Consider the following 22,209-nt stretch of genomic DNA (forward strand, 5'->3'; position numbering starts at 1 on the left):
TCTTTCTAGTTTTTTAAAGTTGCATGCCCAATTCATTGACCTCTTCCCTCTGTAATATGTTGTTATATGCACTCAGGGATATAAAATTTCCTCTGAGTACTGCTTTGGCTACATTCCATAGATTTTGATAAGTTTTTTCCTCATTGTCATTCTCTTCAATGAAATCAGTAATTGTTTGTTTTTTGACCAACCAGTTTTGAAAAATTAGATTATTTAGTTCCCAATTAGTTTTAAATCTGCCTTTTCACAAGCCCTTATTTTGATTTTTATTGCATTATGGTCTGAAAAAATTGCATTTATTATTTCTGCTTTCCTACATTTGCTTGCAATGTTTTTATGACCTAATACATGGTCAATCTTTGTATATGTGCCATGTGCTACTGAAAAGAAGATATATTCCTTTTTATCCCGATTTATTTTTCTCCAGATATCTACTAGCTCTAATTTTTCTAACATTTCATTCACTTCCCTTATTTCTTATTTATTTTTTTGGTTCGATTTATTTAATTCTTATAGGGGAAGGTTAAGGTCCCCCACTAATATAGTTTTACTATCTATTTCCTCCTTAAGCTCCTTTAGAAATCTGAATGCTATACCATTTGGTGCATATATGTTGAGTATTGCTATTTCTTCATTATTTATATTGCCTTTCATCAAGATGTAATTACCTTCCTTATCTCTTTTAATGAGATCTATTTTAGCTTTAGCTTTGTATGAGATCATGATTGCTATTCCTGCTTCTTTGTGTCAGTTGCAGTCCAGTAAATTCTGCTCCACCCCCTTACCTTTACCCTGTGTATGTCTACCTGCCTCAAGTGTGTTTTGTAAGAGGGAAATTTTAGGAATTATATAGATATATATATTAAGGTGTGGCCGCCAGGAATCAGTAATTCAAATTGATTCCATAATTAAAATAGACCCAAGTCAGGATCGGGGGTTTAAGGTAGTTTATTTACAATAAGGAAGGTAGAAGGTAGGGAAATAAGAGAGAGGAGAGGCTAGCCCGGGCCTACCTGAGGCCGGGCGGGGAGAGGACTGAAAGGCTAATTAAACTAGGCTACAAGCAGCAAGGCCTTAGCAATTAGGGAGGCAAGAAGCCTACTTAAGGTAGAGAGTCTGGAAACCCGCCAAGGTAGGCCAAGGAAGTCAGCCTGACTTACCCACGTGACCATTCAGAGTGGAAGCTGCCTGAGGTCTCAGCTGAGATCCTTCAGCACCAAGTTCAAAGTGGGAACTCCCCCAACAGGAAGTAACTTACTTGAAGATAGTGTCTTTCGTCACTTCCTGTGGGTCCACCTCTAATTCAAGTGGACAAATGGCAGTCTCTACACTGATTTGGACTGCCCAAAGGGCAGTCCCTTGTTCTTACTTTGTTACTTATTGTCACGTGTGGGTAACTCATCTCCCCTCCCCACTAAGGGAGGTGGGGATGGCATTATCTTTAATGGCTAGAGTTTTTAGCTATGAATGGGCTTGAGCTAATTCTATTTATACAGTTTCTTGTAGACAAGATATGGTAGGATTCTGGTTTTTAATACATTCTGCTATCTGCTTCCTTTTTATTAGTAAGTTCATCCCAATCACGTTCAGTTATGATTACTGTCCATGTATTTCCCTCCATCTTGATTTCCTCCTTAGATTCTGCCTTTTCTCTTATCTCTTACCCTCCTCTCCAACTTTTCGTTTTTAGTCAGTCTCCCCCCTTCTCCTCCATAATGTTAATCCCCTTCCCAGCACCTCCCATCTTATTGATTCCCCTCTTGCTTTAGTGAATGATGGCCCCTCTCTCCCTCCCATGTATTGCTCTCCTCCCCATTAGCCCTTCTACTTCTCTATAGGGCATGATACAATTCTGTGCCCCAGTGGATCTGACTGTTCTTCACTCTCTGAGTCAATTTCAATGCGCATAAGATTTAGGATTACTTGTCTCCAACCTCTTTTATCCTTCCATTGTATTAGTCTTCTCTCCTCCCCCCAGCCATGTGCTTCTTTATGAAATATAAATTTAATCCATTTTATTTCTTTTCCCATCTCTTAGTATTATCCTCTTTTTTTTACCCCTAGTTTATATGTATATATGTATATACATAGAGATTTTTTTTGACATTTCATCTTATACAGTTTGTCACTGTTCCCTCTAAGTATAGGAATATAAATCATTCAAACTTCTTGGATCCCTTAAAAAAAGTTTTTTTTTCTCCCCCTTTTTTATTACCTTTTGGTGATTCTCTTGAGTTCTGTGTTTAGGCATCAAATTTTCTGTTTAAGTCAGGTCTTTTCCTTAGGGATGCTTGGAAATCTATTTTATTAAATGACCATACTTTCACCTATAAGAATATAGTCAATTTTGCTGGGTAGTTGATTCTTGGTTGCAGACCCAGGTTCCCTTGCTTTTCAGGAATCCCATATTCCATGCCTTCCAGTCCTTCAGTGTGGAGGCAGCCAGGTTCTATGTTATACTAACTGTGGTTTCATGGTATCTGAATAGTTTTTTCTTTGCTTATAGAACCTTTTCCTTGATCTGGTAGTTCTTGAATTTAACTATAACCATTTCTGGGCATTGTCAATTGGGGATTAAATGTAGGAGGTGACCTGGGGATTCTTTAAATTTCCACTTTTCCCTCTTGGTCAAGAATGTTGGGGTAACTTTCTTGGATAATTTTCTGTAGAATGTCCAGGCTTTTTCTTTTGTCATAATTTTTCAGTAGTCCAATAATTCTTAAGTTGTCTCTCTTGGATCTATTTTCCATATGTACAGTTTTATCAATGAGGTATTTCATATTTTCTTCAATTTTTTCATTCTTTTGATTTTGTTTTATAGACTCTTGCTGCCTTATGAAGTCATTTGCTTTTAGTTGTTGGATTCTAATTTTTAAAGACTGAATTTTGTACCTGGATTTTTCATCATCCTTCTCCTTCTGGTTTGTTTTTCTTTGTAGGTCATCTTTCACTTTCTTTGCCTTGTTTTCAAGCTGGTCAAATTCTGGCTTTCAAGGCATTCTTTTCTTGTTTTAGCTCCTGCATCTCTGTTTCCAGATGAATTATTTTGCTTTTTAAGTTCTTTTCACAATTGTCTTCAGCCTCTCTTGTTTTTTGAATTGTGTTTTGAGTTCTTCCAAAGTCTGTGTCCAATTCACTGGAGTTTCTGCATTTTTGCTTTGGCATTCCTTTGTCATCCTCTGTCCCATTTTTTTTTTTTTTTGTTTATTACCTGGATAGAAGCTGTTGATTATAGTTTCTTTTTTCTTTTTTTGTTGTTTGCTTATATTTTTTCCTTTTTTCCCCCCAGTCATTGGTTGTAATCTTGCTCCTCTGTTTATTTGGGCTATTCTGTCCAATAAATTATAATTACTTCTTCTTTGCTCTGCTGACTGACTAGATTAGGCTGGTGGAATATTAATGAGCCCTGAGGTCAGATCTTCCCCAGCTGGCAGCAGAAGCTGAAGGTGTAGATGAAGGTGCAGAAGCTGAAGGGAGCTGGGTTTCTTGCCTTGTTAGTAAGGTATTCTGTCAACTTTTTCCCTGGGATCTCCTTCAGCTTCTGCTCAGACAGCTACTCTAAATGCAGTTTATGGGGGAGGGGTAATGGAGATTGAAATCCCCTGCCCTCTGAAGGCTTATATGCCCTATTGCTAGACTAGATTAATCCAGGTGTGGAGTTTATCTATGGAGATGGATATGCCCTGAGGCCAAAGCCTCACGAAACTGTGGTGGCCAAGATGGAGAGTGGTAGCTAGGACCTGGCTATCCTCCTGTCCACACCTCTACTCTAGCTGCCTCCCTGCGAGCTGTGGTCAGTGCCCTGAGCTTGGTCCAGCTGTGGTAGCAAGGCATTCCCTCTTGGCTAGAGCCCTCACCCACTGAGAGTCCAATGACTAAGATTCCAGTGACCACCAAAGACTCTGCATAGTAGGTGGGGTAGGGGTCCTGGGACCTGCCTTCTTCCTTTTGCTTAAACCTACATACCATTTACATTGTGTTGAGCAGGAGGGTCCACAGGCTTTGTCCTGTTATTAGACTTGGTTTTCTGTCCCCTCAAAGCACTTTGTTTTTGATTGTGTGGAAGGGTTTTCACAGAGGACTCAGCTTCTGCTGCTTCTCAGTGGCCATCTTGACTCCGCTCCCTGTGCCCCAGTTTTCTAAACTACAAAATGGGGAGGCTGGATTTAATAGTCCCCCTGGTCCTTCTCAGTTCTAAGTCCATGATCCTATGATTCTATAATTTCATGCTTTATTTTGTTTGTAAACTTTACTCCCTCTCCCAATCAGACCTAATCCTGTTTCTTTGAAAAGAACTCTTTAACTCTTAAGTTTGTGAATATTGCATGGTACAAAAGTTTGTTTTGTTTTGGAAAGAGTTGAGCCACAATGGATAAAGAACCAGGAAGAGTTGGATTTAAGTTCTACCTTTGACAGAGATGAGCTCTGTGACCCTATGGCAATCAGTCTTTCAGTGCCTTTACAAGTTCTCTAAAATATCAAGATGATGTTAAAGTGTCAGAGAAGCAGGTGATCTGTACTAGTGGGGAAAGCTCTTCAGAAAGAGTTTCCAACAGCAATGAATCTCCTATCTTGTACTTTCATTCCATATCTGTGACTTTAATCTTGCAAAGATCTCTTAATATGATACAAAGGAAACCTAAAATCTACAAATTTTTAGTCTGTGAGCAATGGGGCACCCTATGAGGTTAAGTGACTTTCCCACTGTGACAATAGATAAATAACAGAGAAAAAACCTGAACCTGAGTTTCCCTGACTCTAAGAATGTTATTCTATATCTCTCAAAAGCTATGATCATAAATTGGTTTAAATGAATAATAAAGCTCAGTAAAAACTCTAAAGTAAGCATATTTATAAATTTTTTAAAAAGGACTAATCAAGTTTTCTTTTCAAATAAATTACTTTTAAAAAACTAACTTAACTTCCAAGAAACAATAGGTTAAATGGTACTTAAATTTTTTTTAATCACTGAAAAAAAATTAAAAATTGATATAAGTAACCACTTACAATTTTCAAATTGCTAAACAAGGTGAGATTTTGGAGGGGTTTTTCTCATTGCAAAAGAGCATTTTGAATTAAAGATTCATTTAAATATCATTACCAATTGAAAAAAGGTACTGTAAGTAATATTTTCATTAACCTATTATGAAAAGGCAATAGTATATATAAATGGAAACACATAAATGGAATGGTTCTAAGTAAATAGAAGCAGAATCAAATTAGGAAGCTAAATTTTTTTCAAGTACTATTTTTAAAACTGTCTCTTAAAAATGTAATATATAGACATGAATTACTTAACCTCCCATAAAGTTTAATAAATATCTATTTCAAAAAGTAAAACAGAAAGATCATAACCAAGCAGGACCTACAAAATTACTTGTGGTTTATGACTTTTCCAGTCATCTTTTCTGTGTATCTTTTACTTGAAGTTCTACTGCAAATCTAACAGCCAGCTAAAGTGAGTCTCACCATTGTACCATGAAAGACATTCAAACACTCAAAACCTAATATATTTGAACCATAAATAAAATTCCAGAAGCAGTTTCTCAGAGGAAATAGGTGCTGTACTCATAAAATTAAGGCTGTATATAAGGTTTCTTTACTCATTATACACCTTCTGGAAACGGTTCAATAGTAAACCTTAAGCCAGGGCAGTGATGCATTTAAATCCAGTAATTACCATACAAGGCAATGGTCTCTGTAACAATAAAGGTAAGTGTCCCAGTTCAGCTGCTAGGATCCTCAGTTCTCACATCCTGCTCTAATACAATTAGTCTACAAAGAGCTAATTACCTAATGGGGGGGGAAGAGAGGGGAATCACAGTTTCACTGACATCTTACTTCCTCCAATAGCAATAAACACCAGTAAGCTAAGATAGCACCTAATTAGTTTGCTGTATTGCTGTTTACAAGGAAGTTTTAACTGATTATGCTTTCCATACATTCATTTTATCTTAATGCATACTTTCCTTAGCAAAAGAAATATCTTACATTCTATGATATAGTGAGATATATTTTATATAAATAGTAAAAGATTCATTATGGACATATTGTACCTTAATAATTATTAACTGCAATGGACAATTTAATGCATTTGATAGAATCATAAAACATTTAATTGGTGAAGGGTTTTTATTAATTCTGGTCTGCAAACTACATACCATTTCAGCTACATATGTGCATGTAAGAAATTAGTTTTTCTTCAGCAACTAATACTGGATAGGGAATATTATGTACATAATGGCTTTTCAGTCACAGGTCACAATAACTCAGGCAGCAATTAAGAAGACAGTTCTGTCAGGGGCTTATTTTGTAATCCTCAAATTTTGAACCATAAAAAAAGATAGAGACACAAAGTCCAAGTTATGCAGATTCTTTGACAAATACAATTAATGTGAAAAAATAAACTATAGCTAGATAAAGAAGTGAAATAAATGTACCATGCTATTTTTTTCTTTTTTTTTTTTTTTTTAACCCTTAACTTCTGTGTATTGGCTCCTAGGTGGAAGAGTGGTAAGGGTGGGCAATGGGGGTCAAGTGACTTGCTCAGGGTCACACAGCTGGGAAGTGTCTGAGGTCATATTTGAACCTAGGACCTCCTGTCTCCAGGCCTGACTCTCAATCCACTGAGCTACCCAGATGCCCCCTACCATGCTATTTTTAAATTTAGTTTATTCCAGAGAGTTTTGAAAAACAATGGGAAAAGGTCCAGGAAGTATTAAGGGCAAATTCAATTCAAGATGAGCTAAAATTTTTTTCAGGTGTCTATTATGAACAAGCCACCGAGTCTAAATTACAAAAACAGAAAAAAATTTTTAATAGTCCCTATTGCTTTACAAAAACATAGCTATGGAAAAAAACAGGTTAAAAATGACTTCTAATAAGTCAATTCCCATAATAAAATCTTATACATTTTAATGGAATCAAATTAATATTTTCTATAACACAAACACTGAAAACTATTCTCCATTCTCATGAATACCCAGAAATTAAGAATAGATCTGTTAGAAGAACAGTAATTCTATTTCCAACCTCATGGCTCAGAGGAAGTAATCAAATAAACAGTACTAACTTGCTTTTGAAACAAATATTATAATTACCTATAAAATGCATGGATAATAAAATGTGACATACACATTATAAGCACACAAAATAATTATCACAAAGTTTCATTTTTGCCTTTCCAAAATTATAACTGCTCACTTAATAATAATACCAGATTATACTTACCTGACTCTTGGCACCATCATGCGGTGTTGCACCATTAGTGTGTGGCATATAGATGCCATCATTGTAAATACATCTTCACTGGCTGAATCCCTCCATACCATATTTAGTAGGGTGTTTGTCTGTTGTTTGGTATCCAACTTTTTTAGACATTCCTCTGTTATATACTGCACCGATATTCTACCATCTCCCTAAAAATGTACCAGAAAAAAAAATTGTAATGCTGTTAGAAATTAAATAATGTTTTTAGTGCATACAAGTAGCAAATTATTATCCTATATAGTTTTCTCTAATAAACGACAGCATAGCAGTGAAATATTTCCAAAAACACTGTTACTCCTACTTTATAGATAAGGAGACACTTCCCCAAAATACAACTTTCTTCTAAACATCCCTATTTCTGTCCCAGGCATCCCTATTCTTTTAATCATCCAGATTCATAATTTTGGACTCAGCCTTGAGTCTTAACTCTAATTTATCTTGAATCTTCAATTAGTTGGCAAATCTCACAGTTTCTGCCTCAAAATATTTCTCAAATGCATTCCATTCTCTCTACTAATACATATCCTTTTATCTCAGTGATTCCCAAAGTGGGCGCTACCACCCCCTGGTGGGTGCTGCAGTGATCCAGGGGAACGGTGATGGCCACAGGTGCATTTATCTTTCCTATTAATTGCTATTAAAATTTTTAAAAATTAATTTCCAGGGAGCTAAGTAATATTTTTTCTGGAAAGGGGGCAATAGGCCAAAAAAGTTTGGGAACCACTGTTTTATCTTTACTCACATAGCCACCACTTCACCTGGATAATTTCAATTGTCCTATTTGGTCTCTTTGCCTCCAGTCTTAACCCACTCCAATCCACCTTCCATAAAGCTGCTAAAATGTTTTCCTAAAGTTGTCTGAATTTAATTTGCTGTTTAAATCCTTAACAATCTGACTGGCCTCAACCTGCTTTGCCAATCATGGTATATATTATTCCCCCTTCCCATACATTGTAGCATAGCCAAAATGGACTTGTTACTGTCCTTCACATATGATACTCCCTTTTTCCTGTCTACATGTTTTATATTGGCTGTTGGCCATACCTAAAATATGTTGTTTTCTCATCTTCATCTCTCAAAGTCCCTAGTTTCTATAATACATTTCTTTCAATAGTGAGTCCAGTGCCACCTCTTACATGTAGTTTTTTTCTTGTGCTTTTCCTCTCAAAATTACCTTGTATTTATTTTGTAAATATTTTACATGTTGCTCTATGCATGTATTGGTCTCTCCTAATAGAGAATAAGTTCCTTGATGAAAAGGGCTGTTTAAATTTTATCTTTGTATCCCCTGTACCTAACAGTGCCCAGCAAATAGTGGACAATTCATTAATGCTAACTGATTGAAGAAGTAACCTAATATTTTCTATTACTAGATATACATTACATAACAACACTATTCAGTATGTAAATAAAAGCCATGTCTAATACTCTATTCATTCTTTTGCAATGAACAGAATTTCCATTATGAAATCCTTCAGAGATGATGGTCCGACCAAAATATCATTATTACAAAGGAATTTGCATTAGATTATTAGAATATTTTCAAAACCCAAATGACAAAAAGAAAACAAAGTCTCAATTTATCTTTTTTGGTAATATAATTAAACTCAAAAAAGTCAGTTCTTTTGAATAAAATCTGCCAAGTAAATATCTGACAATTCACAATCATTTATGCTACTAAATACATGAACATACAAAGTAAAAAGATTTCTGAATGTTTTTAAGAACATAAACTGGATACTCTGATTTGTGAATTGCATTGTCATTATGTATAATCTAACTGTCATTACTACCTGTGTGACCTTGGACAAGTCATTTAGCTTCGGTATGAGTATTTTAAAATTATTTTCCATTTTAGGCTTCAAAAGATCTTGAAGGGCATAGCCAAGATGACAGAATAAGGTAGAAACTCCAAGCTCTCCAAAATTCACTTCTAAACAACTATTAAAAACTGCCTCAAAACAAATTCTGGAGCAGCAGAAACAACAAAGGGACAGGGTAAAACATTTTTCAATCCAAGAAAATGTAAAGGGTCATCAGTAAAGTTGTGTCTCCTTGGGGTAAGAGAACACAGTCCAGCACAGGCTGCATCTTGATAAGCCAGGAGCTGGCCATACCTTGTCCTTGCCCCCAGCACAGGCCCCATAGGCAGCCAGACTTTGGAGACACCAGCACAAGAAGTTTGGAACAGTGTCACCTCTTCCCCATGAGGAAAACTCAATATTAGAACAAAGTTAAAAGTCACAAAATGGGCTAGAAAAATGAAAAACCAAAAAAAGAACCTGACCACACAAAGTTACAATGACAAAAAGGAATATCAAAATAAGAAACTCAAAAGTGGACATCCTCAAAAAGGCTACATGCAAAACCTTAAACTAAAATGTGAAATGGTGTCTCAATCAAAAAGAACTCCTAAAGGATCACAAAAAGGATTTTTAAAATCAAGAGAGATAAGAGGAAAAATTGGGAAAAGAAATGAGTGTGACTGCAAGAAAAACATCAAGATATTACTGTGCATACAAAAAGAATTTTTAATCTTCATTCTAGCTACTCTCACAGACAATGGTCACTGTCAATATCCTCATCTTCAAATTCACAAAAAAAATCTAAATAGCTGTATAATATTAAAATTGGAATTTTTTAATTCAAGAGGAATTTTAGTTTGATTAATTTTTAGATTTGATTAGTAATAATAAAATGAATATAATTAATATTTAAAATGTTAAAAATTAGTAACTTCCAACTAAAAGAAATGTTATTTCTATCTAAGTACTTAATAGAGGCAAGTATGTCAGTACTAAAATGATGTTCTCATAATCAATCTCCCCAAAATGAAGAATTTTATTATACTTATAATTTATACATTACACTTAAAACACACTCTACTTAAATAGATTTGTGATTTCACTGATTTGGGAATTCCTTTCAATGACCTAGACAGCAACTTATCTGGAGGTGCTGGTCCACTACAGTGATCTCTCACCTATTGCTGGAGTTACGTTCCAGAGATCCCCATGATAGGTGAAAATTCTCAAAGTAGCAGTGTCATATCTATTTTATTATTTATCTATATTTTAAGGCTTTATTATAAACCCCTTCCCACTCCCCTATAAACCTTTTCCACACAGCACCCAGGATACAGAACACAGAACTGTGGTTGGTTACCTTTCATTCTATCAGTGTGTCATGACAAGTTTTACTCTATGATACAGAATTAGATATACATTTTTTAAAAGCCCCGATGTAGTGAAACACGCTATAGCAAGGGATGACTGTATATGCCTCTGGTCTATGTGCCTTCTTTAAGTTTAACATGATGAGTTGATCCAATGTGCTAAAGGCCTTCCTTGATTTCTTCTGATATCAAGAAGGTCTCAGTGGAAAAATCTGGCTATTTACCTATCATCCTTCATCTTTACTATGTGACCAGTCTGCATTTTCTTTGTCACACATTTCTTTAATAATAATAGTTTTATTCCTTTCTTCTTCCCAATTCCTAAATGGTTATATAAGGTTTAACCTACTCACACACAGCAGTGTCCCTCATGTCTACTTTTAGGATTACATGTATATTTTGCAGTGTTAAGGGTTAATTTTGGTAGGAATTTGACAAAAGTGAGGAGAGCAGTTTGATAAAAACACTGAACTTAATGTAGAAGTTCAGATAGAAAACAGAAGGGAGGAAAGTGAGATTATTACTCTAATACTTTATGACTATACCTAAAATTCTAATCCTACCTACAATTTCTAAAAAAACCCTATTCTAATTGTCTTCGAAGACAGGTTCTTCTGCCTGGGCAATGCCAAGCCTAAATACCTACACTGTCTACCTAAATTCATCCCCTACCTACCTACCTAAACTAATCAATAAACATTAATCAACTACAATCTCCTTAAATCTGTTTCTCTATCCCAACTGTCAGTAGTAAAACTACCTGTCACAGAGACACAGACAGAGCTCTTGCTCTCTAGAGAATTACAAGGCAAAAGTCCCCCAACTCTCAACTGTCTCTTCTTATATATCTTCCTCGTCTCCTAGGTAACGGAATATTCAGCTTTGGTTCACTCTTTTAGCTATCCTGCTCTTAGAAATCTTCTGCTCTTAAAGAGAGAGAGAGACATTAAGAAAATTCCTTTAACAGCAGAACTATAAGTATTTCTGTATAATTACCTAGTCCAAATAAAAATGTTATACAACTACTAATTGTGAAATGACCATTTTTAAAATAACCCAATTTTTTTGCAGTCACTTATAAGATTTCATATACACATATATAATCATATATACAATCTCTCACACACACATATATGTGTATATGTGCACACACATTAAGCATGTGCACACACACTTTGGCTTTTCTGGACAAACCCATAATGCTTACAGGTTTGGTCATCATGCTATCAATCTCTTCATCCTCATCTTCAGAGTCACTGGTAGTATCCTGACGATTTGCACCAACAGTTGAAACAGGCAATTGAGAAAGAAAGGTCTGGAGTACTCTTAAATATACAAGTAGCCCTTCCTCAGAGAGAGTACCTTTGTAAAAAAAAATTGTTTAAAAAATATCACTGAAATGACAAAACAATGGAAAATCTTAGTAGAGATAATTTGTTCTTATACTCAAGAAGAATTCTGGCCAGAGCTAAACATCCCTAAACTTCTAAGCATTTATGTATGTTTACTATAAATATTGAAAATGTTAAGAAATGTCAAAGTTTAGGACTCAGACACTTCCAATCTATGTGACTCTGGGCAAGTCACTTATCTTCAATTGCCTAACTCTTCTGCCTTGGAATCAATATTCAGAAATGATTCTAAGACAAAAGGTAAGGGTTTTTATTTTATTTTTTAAAAGATAGAAAAGAAAAAAAAGAAACGTCAAAGTTGGGGCAGAGAGAATTAAGCTCAAAGATCTGAGCATATAAGGAGTAAAAAAAGTTCCAGAACCACAAAACAATATATTTGCTAAACTCAAAAAATGCTTTGATTCTTATGGTCCTACAAAAGAAAACATTTGCTAAACCAGATGCTCATACAAAATCACTAACTTTTCATTAGTGGTACATTAGAGGCCATAAAAACAAATAACCCATTAGAAAAGAGTAACAACCTCTTTACAAAGTGATATACTCCATAATGCTACCATGCCTTCTCTTTTTCCATAATACCTACAGAATGTCAAAAGATTAGGGTGACTTTCTAATGTTTGGCTATTTATTAAAATATGTACTATTTTCTTCATACCCAAATAAGTTTCGCCAATAGTTAAAACGAAGTAGAAAAGCCATGGTGCTGTGTCACTTTTTTGGGAATATCTACTCTCTGTTAACAACAGTGCATTCAGAAAAAGTTCATACGGAAAAATGATTTGTACATCTGTTAATGCTGGAATGACGAAATGAAAAATTTGATCTGTGAAAGGTGCTGCCAGAAACTCCTCTGTGAAGGCTGCAAAAATCTGTTGTCTGAAAAAGAAAAAAATATTATCCGAAACAAAATCTAAATATAAATTTTCCATAAATTCCCTGAAAAAAATTACCTCTCAGAGTATGTCTATGTAAAAAGTCTATTAATTCTAAATTGATCTAAATTGATCCACTTAATATTACAAATTAGTTTACTATAAATGAACTACATTCTATCTTTTCAGTTCTAAACTGAATATTAAGTACATTTTTTCATGTTTCCATAAAATTATTAAGTAAAAGAAAATAGAATTTTTAAGATTTATAAAGTACTTCCCTGACAATAATCCCTTGAGATTAGCAGTACAAATATTTTGATTTTAAATTTAGGAAAGGGCATCCAAGAATAAGTAACTGGTACATGGTTGTACAGATAATATGTATTACAGCAAAATGAAATACTCATGAAAGAACTGTTCTTAGAATCACAAAAACCTAAAATTTTAGACCTGTAAAAGATTGAAATTATCTATCCAATCCTCTTTAAAAAAAAGAAAAGAAATAAAAGTACAAAATTATAAACTTGTTCTAAGTTATACAGTTAGTGTGGATTCTATACAACCATAAAACTCAGGCACATATCCAATTCTTACCTTGCACCCTCTGGACAGGAGCTATAAGTAAAGTGCAATGGTTTCAGAATATTCTCCAGTAGGATTTTTGCTATAGGAACTCGAGATACATCAGAATATTCAATACTTGGTGGAAGCTTGCTATTAATCAACAAATAAAGGGACCTGTAATATCCTGAAAGAAGCAAAATTACATAATCAAATGATTAAAACTTAAAAATTGGGTTGTGAAAAAGTTGTTTTCATAAGTCTCTGAGGTAGGGATAGGTTTTTTTTTAGGCAGTAACATATGTTTAAGTAGAAAAAATTATCTCTAAAATCTACCTGACCTTTACTAAACTTTGATTTTATAGGATTGCTGTGTATAATGGGTGTCAATTCTGTGTACCACCATTTATCCAAATTAAATAATATCTAAGGAACATATATAAGAAGCATGGTTATGATTTAATGCATCAGGTGTGGCTTGTAAAAGTATCTGAGTTCAGTTAACCTCATGATACTATTATACAAACTAGAAACCTATCATCACAATTTCACCATGAAAATTTGACACGTTCTCTAAATGTCATCTATTATATCTATTATTCTTCTGAGTTGAGGTGGCTGTTACTGAATTCCATTTCTGTGAATATTGAGGTTTTTTAAAATGGTCTATTGAGAGCTGTGACCAAAAAATGTCTCCTAATTAATAAATGATCCTTATACAGTTCTCTTCAACTACAAAAACAGATATATAGTATAATGATTTGTAGGATCATCAAACTCTGAACACAGAAAATTGCAATATGAATAGAATGAAAATTCCTGAAGGATTTAGGGTCAGAATAGGGATCTAGGAAGACATTCAACATCTTTTTTTCACAAATAAGGAAACTGAGGTCAAGAGAAGTTAAATGACTTGCCCAAAGTCACTTAAATAGTGAATGACACAGCTGAGAGTTTTTAGCCTATATGCGCTACCTTAAATATTTTAAGGTGATAGCACATAAGTAAATGAAGCATCCATAATTTTTTGGGTCAAAATGTCTTTGTCTATACTAAAAACAGAATACTGGGCTAGATAAAACTTTGTTTTGATGTTACGTATTTTATATTCTTATAAACACCTATATGCAAATAAATCTAAAAACACAGTAACATTTAATTATAAAATCGCTTTTCAACACACCATTATATTTCTCACACCGGAAAGTGGAAAAAAGGGCTCAGAAGCACTTTTCACAAGAAGAGAATAAAAGTCAAAATAACTGAATTTTTAAATAATATTAAAAAAACACCTTTTAATCTATACTTAAAACAAACAATATCTTTAATAATATTTACATTATGAAAAGCATTTGAACAGTGAAGTTCAACATCACTGGAATATCAAATATACAAGCTACAATTTAAGTACAAAATACTAATTTTAAGCACTAATATTTTGAGACAGCAATTTATTTTTTAAAGGCTAACTTTCTACAGAAGATTTCTAAAGCTGTTTTAATTTAATGTTATCAAATGAGACAGCATGACGAAGTGGAAAGAGTGGAGTCAGGAACACTGAGTTTGAATCAGATCCTAGTTGTATGACAGCCAGCACTAGTGGTTTAATCTCTTATGAACCTGGTCTCTTCCAAGTATAACAGTTGTACCAACTACTTCACTAAACTAGGTCAGACAAAGTATGATTCTCATGCCTGGTACTGTGTATTGTTATATTCAAATATAAACTTAAAACATACATCAAAAAGTAGCACTAAAATAATATAAGTTCTTGTTTTGTTTTGTTTTTTAACCCTTAACTTCTGTGTATTGGCTCCTTGGTGGAAGAGTGGTAAGGGTAGGCAATGGGGGTCAAGTGACTTGCCCAGGGTCACACAGCTGGGAAGTGTGTGAGGCCAGATTTGAACCTAGGACCTCCTGTCTCTAGGCCTGGCTCTCAATCCACTGAGCTACCCAGCTGCCCCTATAATTTAAGTTTTTGTCATCCACAGAACTCGAGTTTTTATCATATTCACACTGCAATGCTGAAATCAGGGTAGTGGAGAGAAGATGAATCGAATAGATTTAATTTAGCTTCCTATGTCCAAGAAAATAAAAATATGATTTTGAAAGAAAATTTTGATCACTAATTCTAACAACTTATTTCCAATTTTCTCAAGTGCTTTCTGAAATATCCCTATGTCATGATATATTGAGGAGAATTCTTTCAAAGTTTGTTGGTACTCCCGATGATTTACATATTAGCCCTTTTTGAAATTCCAAAAAATCAACAAATACAATTCACAATCTAAAAAAAGTATTTTAAGAGTAGTCATACCCTATCCCTAATACATTCATGTAAACTGACTGTACCAATTTTTCCAAAAGGTTTTCATTGATTAGCTCTAGTTTTTAACAAGATACTAGTCTTTCAACTTCAACTAAGGTGTATCATACACAGCAATGATACACATATACCATATTTCTATATATAGTACATAAAATAGTTATCTATAATATGTATGAATTTTAAACATTTTAAAACATTAATAAATAAATGTAAACAGTATGTGTGTTTATAGCTACAGAGACAATATTAAAGTGATAATAGGAATTTTTGTCTATGTACTATCTTCTAATTTCTGAAGGACTAAATACTTTACAAAGCACAATTTTCCTCATCTTGCAGATGAGAAAATTGATGCTTAAAGAAGTTAAATGTCTTGTCCCAATTATGTGAATAACAAATGGAAGCAGCATAAAGACTTACATCCAGGTGTTCTCTTTAGCACACTAGGCTACCTCTCTGAAATCAATTCCCTTAAAATACAAACAGAAATCAGTCTTCTTGAGTCCTTTCAGCCAAAGCTGATAGCATAAACAGAATCTGAAATAGCAAACATGGTCTCATTTCTAAGATAGTTAAAAAAATTATTCTGGAACTTTTCCAATTCTCCCCCCAAAAGGTCAAGATTACAACAAAGGTCAAAATTTTACATCTTACATAGATGTATATAAACATAAATGCTTTCCAACAAAGCAACATTAATAATTCTATTACAAGATAAAATTTCTAAAGGAGATAGTATTTATATTTAACTGATTTAAATCTATTTTAAAATGTGGTTAAGTAATATGAGCTGCATTTATTTATACATATCAAAATGACTACAGTATTCCTATCACACCTATTACTGACCTTTTTGAATCATGTAGTGCAAAATTTGTTCAATTACTGATGCCACATAGCTGGCATCTTGTAAAACAGGTAAATATGTGTTCTCAGATGAAAATACCTCAAGCATTCTCATAGGAAGTGCAACATTCAAACTGTCATCATTACAGTTCTGTAGTAACCTGTAAAGGAAACACAATTCACACATTTACTAATGGCATAGTACTAGTACATAGTACATAGCAGAAACTCCAACATAATTAACAAAAAATGTACCTGACTTTATAAAATTCATAATATTTTCATTTGCTAGTCCAAAACCCAGACTCTTTCCAAAAGGGAAATGTTTAAACTCTCGTCCTAGTCAAATATACTTCTTTTCTTTTTCCTCTCTCCAAAATCTAGTTTTTTATAAAACCAGAGTACAACCTGAAGTTATAAGGCCATTCTGTGGGATGATCAGGAAGACAATCAAAGAATGTAAGGCAGGCAAAATCAATACCATCATTAAAAAGTTTTAAAACCTCTTTCATATGTTTTCTAGTACTTTTTATATGTGTGTGTGTGTGTCCATATATATATATATGCATATATATATATATGTATATATATATATTTCCCCCCTTGCCAACATTTTTTTCCTTTCAATGACCTCATTATAGGGTGTAGCCTATATTCACAAGATCATATAGCTTGGCAATTAAAAAGAAACTTAATAATCAACACCCATATTTTACAGGTGAGGAAACTGAAGTTCAGAATGGTTAGGTAGTTGCCCTAAGATCAAAAAAGTTAGTAAAAGTGGTAAAGCCAGTATTTAAAACCAGGTCTTCTGACCCCAAAGTTGGGTCTGTTGCTACCAAAATTTGGGCAGAAGCAAGTAGCTCAACAGCAAGAGCAGGAGCAGAGTGAGTAAGTGGAAGCAGAGTTCGGAACAAACACTTGGGCAAATAGCATTAGGCAAGCTGACTACCCTCCCGCTGACCACACATGGCCTTTGCTTGAACCCCAGGCAAGAGCAGGCAGATGCAACCACTTATAGGCAGGTAACAAGAAAGAAATTTGGCAAAAGTAGGACTTAAAACAAGACACAAAGGAAGACCCTAAGAGTATCAAGAATGTATTCATCATCCCTCTAGTTGCTCAGTATGGACCACAAGAATCCAGATGAAGTGGTACCAAATGGCTCAAAGAGTCTTTTGTTAGTAAATGAATCTTGGACTAGCATTTATAAATCACAGTCTATTCCTTGGAGGGGCATATTTTTACAGTTATTTTACATTTCGATGAGATAATATACTACTGTGAAATAAAGTATATTAAAATTAATTTGATCTTAAACTAACCTGCGGATACTAATGATCCATCTAGCTGCTTGCTACCTGACAACTGAGGAAAATATTAAGATCCTTGAGAAAGGTAATGAATAAAGCAGTATGCTCACCTCAGTTTCCTAACTGTGGTCCTACTTATACTGTTCATGACTCTCATAAGAAGCATAAGAATCTTCTGAATTCACTGTTAACATAGTGAAATACACTAGAGTTGCTTTCCATTGTCAAGACTAGAACCTATCTGCCATAATACTAGCTAATCAATAAACAAGATCATCACTGATCAAATCAAAAATGTTGATCAGCTGGATATCTGTGGCATGGGAAGGCACTTACAAATTACAGAAAAATTAATAAATATATTCAGAAACATGAAACCAACAAATGTGTCAATACTAAACACTTTGAAAGCACTTTTACCATGCAAATTGCATGTTTTTAATGAACAAAAGTAAAAAACAAAAACAAAAACAAAACACAAAACTCACAACAGTCCTTGACTTTAAGGAGCTTCTATTCCAATGGAAAAGATAAGATATATAAACTAGAATCTCCGGGATGCTGAGTGGCTCAGTGGATGAGAGCCAGTTCCAGAAATCCTGGTTTCAAATCTGGTCTCAGATACTTCCTAGCTGTGTGACCCTGGGCAAGTCATTTAACTCCCATTGCCTAGCCTTCACCACTCTTCTGCCTTGGAACCAATACACAGTACAGATTCTTGGAAAGTAAAGGTTTAAAAAAAACAAACTAAAACCTAAAGACAAACACAGAATGAAAGATGGAGAACCTTAGAGAGAATATCACTAGCAACTAGGGTAACCAAAGCAGATGTAGAAAATTTGGAAAATAAGTACAAAAGTTGAGATTAGAAATTAGGTATAATATGTAAAGTAATTTTGAGGTCACATTTTAATATGCTAAGTTTCTGCTGTAACAATAATCAACATTCAATAATTCAACAGTAATTTAAAAATCAATAAACAATAGTTGAAAACAATAATAAATCAGAAAATGGATGGAATTTAAGAACCTAGTTTAATTATTTTCTATAAAGGAAAGAAACATGTCTCCCATCTCTTTGGCATTTCACCATAGTGCTTATTAATGCAGGACTGTGTATACCTGAAAATATCAATTTAATTCATTGCTTCAGTATAAAAGGTTAAAAGGACCAATTTATAGATTACTATAATTTCAGATATGAAGCAATGCTGTGATCTCCAAAAGTCTAAAAAATTAGTTATTCTGAAATACCAAGAATTCAAATTACACTTTAAAGATTATTATCTTCAAAAACACATTGGTTATAACAAACATAAATGGCATTTTTTGGTTTTGTTTTGAAAAGTAGCAAAAGGAGTGTGAGAACAAATAAATACAACTTTTTATGGCGTATTGCAATGTTTCAAACTAAGCTTGCTTTCATGGTTCCATATCAATTTTTGCCTCCCTACTTTTAGTTTATCTGACTGGCCCCTCTTGAAAGACTAGTCAGTCCCTACAAAATGTGTGTCATCTGAGGGCTACAGAAATTTGTTTCTAAGAGCAGTCAAATAAAATAATTGGTCTGTATCTCTCAAGAAACCAGTTTTGGCTTTTAAATAAGATTTCCTAAGAAACTACATTAGTGGTGTTGAATATTCGGGTTTTGCAAAAAAAATCTAACATTTAAAAAAGACAGTTTGAAAGGATTTTTAAATGGTTATTAAATGTCTTTATTCGCTCATGTACATAAATATTCAGAATACATAAAGGTCAAATGCAGCTCACTACTAAGTTAAATTTAAAAGACATAAATTAATAAAGTTTCAAGGTCCAAATGTGTATGTGCATAGTAAAAAAAATGTGAAAGACCTAACCTATCTTGAAACAACTGCACAAAACACCAATAGTGATTTTAAACAGACTCTAGAATCAGAAGTGCCACTGAGGAGGCAGCTAGGTGGCTCAGTGCATAGAGGCAAGCCTAGAGATGGAAGGTCCTGGGTCCAAATTTGACCTCTGACCCGTCCTATCTGTGTGACCCTGGCCAAGTCACTTAATTACTGCTTGCCCCTTACAATTCTTCTGCCTTGCAACCATACTTAGTATTGATTCAAAAACAGAAGGTAAGAGTTTTTAAAAAAATGTCACTGAGAAGATTCCTTCAATGACAGTGAACTAATTTCTTCTTTCCGTGGAAATCCAGGCATCACCAAGGCATTTGCATGGGATTCTAGAAATAAAGTATAAATACTGAAGACATATCCCTGCCTACATTCTGTAATCTGAGTCATGTAAACACTAATTCCCCCGCCCCCAAAGCCTCAAAGAGGTTTGGGCTTTTTGTTTTTTAAAGAAAAAGAGATTAATAAATTTTATTATAAACACTGTTAAACGATAATAACTTTACCTGCAACACAAGCCCAATAGCCTCTTTATTTGAAATAAGCAAGTAAGTTTGTCAGGACCATCCAGTTGCTTAACAAATTGAGAATTTTGTTTAATTAAATTCTGGCACATCCATATCTGAAACAAAATGCATACATTTAAAATTAATAAAAAATATTTAGCACCATTTTTCCGATGTTATATGTAATTTTCTGTATACATGTGATAAAGTTGAGCAAAATTAGAAATTATGTCACCTATAAATATATATAAATCTATAAATAATATAAATAAGTTTTACTTACTAGCATATAAATAGCAAGATTCTATCCTAAAAAAATGTAAAAGCATTAAGTATTACCAAATTTTACTGGGATAAGCTAACTATATCGAACCCATGTCTATAAAACAGTTTACCCTACCCCTAGTCAACCCTACTTCTCAACCCTTAAAAAATATTCCACAATGCAAGGGTGTATATAAAACTAACAAAACTGAACATTTTTATCCATAGCTGAAATGCTTAGGATACAATCACAAGCAAAATACTGATTCAGTACTAGTCATGAAGTAGCTTTCTCTGCAATATTAGAAGCTAAAAATCTACAATTCTGCCATGGTATTATCATTTCAAAATTACAACTGACCACAAAATCACCAAAATAGAAAATTATCCCATTAAAAAAATAGACCTGTCAATAAAAACAACAAAAACACATTTATTAGTTCACCACAGTGGCTGCCTCCATACATCCTTAGTCACAAATTCCTAGAAAGCACAGGGTCCTTCCTCCTAAGACCAAAAAAGAATGTTACTCGTGAAAATACTATAAATTATACCTATTAATAAGAAATCTTCCATTTTCTCTATAGGGTTTGAATTCTTATGAAATGTAAGACATTTTGGAATTTCATATGACTTATTTAAAACTAGCTTCATTTAAAAAGAGCAGCTTAAATAGACAATTTTAAACACTGCAAGTGGTATTTTCTGTGTCTAATGTCTTAAGTTTACTTTGACCACAATGCTTTAATCACGATTAAGTTGAATATATCTTAAGTGAGGCAGAAATCAATTGAGATCTATTATGAAGATTAAATTAATTGCAGACAAACACAAGCTTTCAGGTCAAGAAGTTTCCTTCTTGAGGTATTGTCAGCAATCCTGTCCACATTTTCCCAAAAACCAACATGTTACAAACATTTTCTGCATAATTTAACATGTTTTCCATCCTAAGATTTGTTACATCTCTTAACACTAGGAGGACCACCAGAATTTAAGAATACCTCAAAGGACCAAGCTGTGTCAACTGATGCAGTACATTTTTTAATCTATAAAGCAAAAACAGAAATAGTAGGATGAAAATTTTTATTTCAATGTAGAATTGTATTAGGTTCGAATCAATTGAGCATCTGGTACCTCTAGTGTTGACAAATAACAATGTTTTGCTTACAATAAATACAAACTATAAGAAGCCAAAGGGCTATTTGAGGAGTTACAAAAACAGAATTGTCCTTGTATTCACAAGTAGATACGGGTCAAGTAAGAGTGAGAAATATGCTAACTCACTGCACAAGGGAAAGGTTTGTTTTCAAACACACACATTCTTATGTCTTAAAACATTTACTGGTCTTGGCTTTGCCACTACATTGTAGATATCTGTCTTATTCTTACTCTGCATCATTATTCAAAAGCCATGTGGGACAACAGTGGATAGAGTCAGCCTCAATGAATACTTGAGTGTGATGACAGGCAAGTCACAACTTCTCAAGTGTCTCAGGAAATTTTTAACAACATATTGCTCATGTGGAGTGGGAGAAGAGTTTCCAAATCCCAAGTTTTCCATGCAAAGAGAATAAGAGATACAGACCAAATATCTATCTATACCTGAACACTTAACCTCAATTTTATATCTGAAAGATGCAAAAAGAAAATAAGTTAATTACAATGTACTCACAAAACCAAAGATTTTGCACTATGGTGAATAAAAATGCTATGGTAATATTTTGCTTATTCTTAGTATTTATTCTAATTATTTTAAATAAATGTTACATA

The 22,209-nt window shown here is 33.8% G+C and overlaps 1 protein-coding gene across 1 annotated transcript in view; it reads right to left on the reverse strand.

Annotated features, from left to right (window-relative positions):
• UBE3C (ubiquitin protein ligase E3C) overlaps positions 1-22,209 on the reverse strand; it is a 204,236-nt gene that overhangs the window by 128,902 nt on the left and 53,125 nt on the right. Inside the window, exons 5-10 of the mRNA XM_044678556.1 lie at positions 20,176-20,291; positions 16,474-16,631; positions 13,329-13,482; positions 12,515-12,735; positions 11,639-11,806; positions 7,231-7,414 (exon numbers count right to left, since the gene is read on the reverse strand). Coding sequence (XP_044534491.1) covers positions 7,231-7,414; positions 11,639-11,806; positions 12,515-12,735; positions 13,329-13,482; positions 16,474-16,631; positions 20,176-20,291 — 1,001 coding nt within the window. The remainder of the gene's footprint in view (positions 1-7,230; positions 7,415-11,638; positions 11,807-12,514; positions 12,736-13,328; positions 13,483-16,473; positions 16,632-20,175; positions 20,292-22,209) is intronic.

The sequence above is a fragment of the Gracilinanus agilis genome, chromosome 5 (genome assembly GCF_016433145.1).
Source record: "Gracilinanus agilis isolate LMUSP501 chromosome 5, AgileGrace, whole genome shotgun sequence".
Taxonomy (NCBI): Eukaryota; Metazoa; Chordata; class Mammalia; order Didelphimorphia; family Didelphidae; genus Gracilinanus; species Gracilinanus agilis.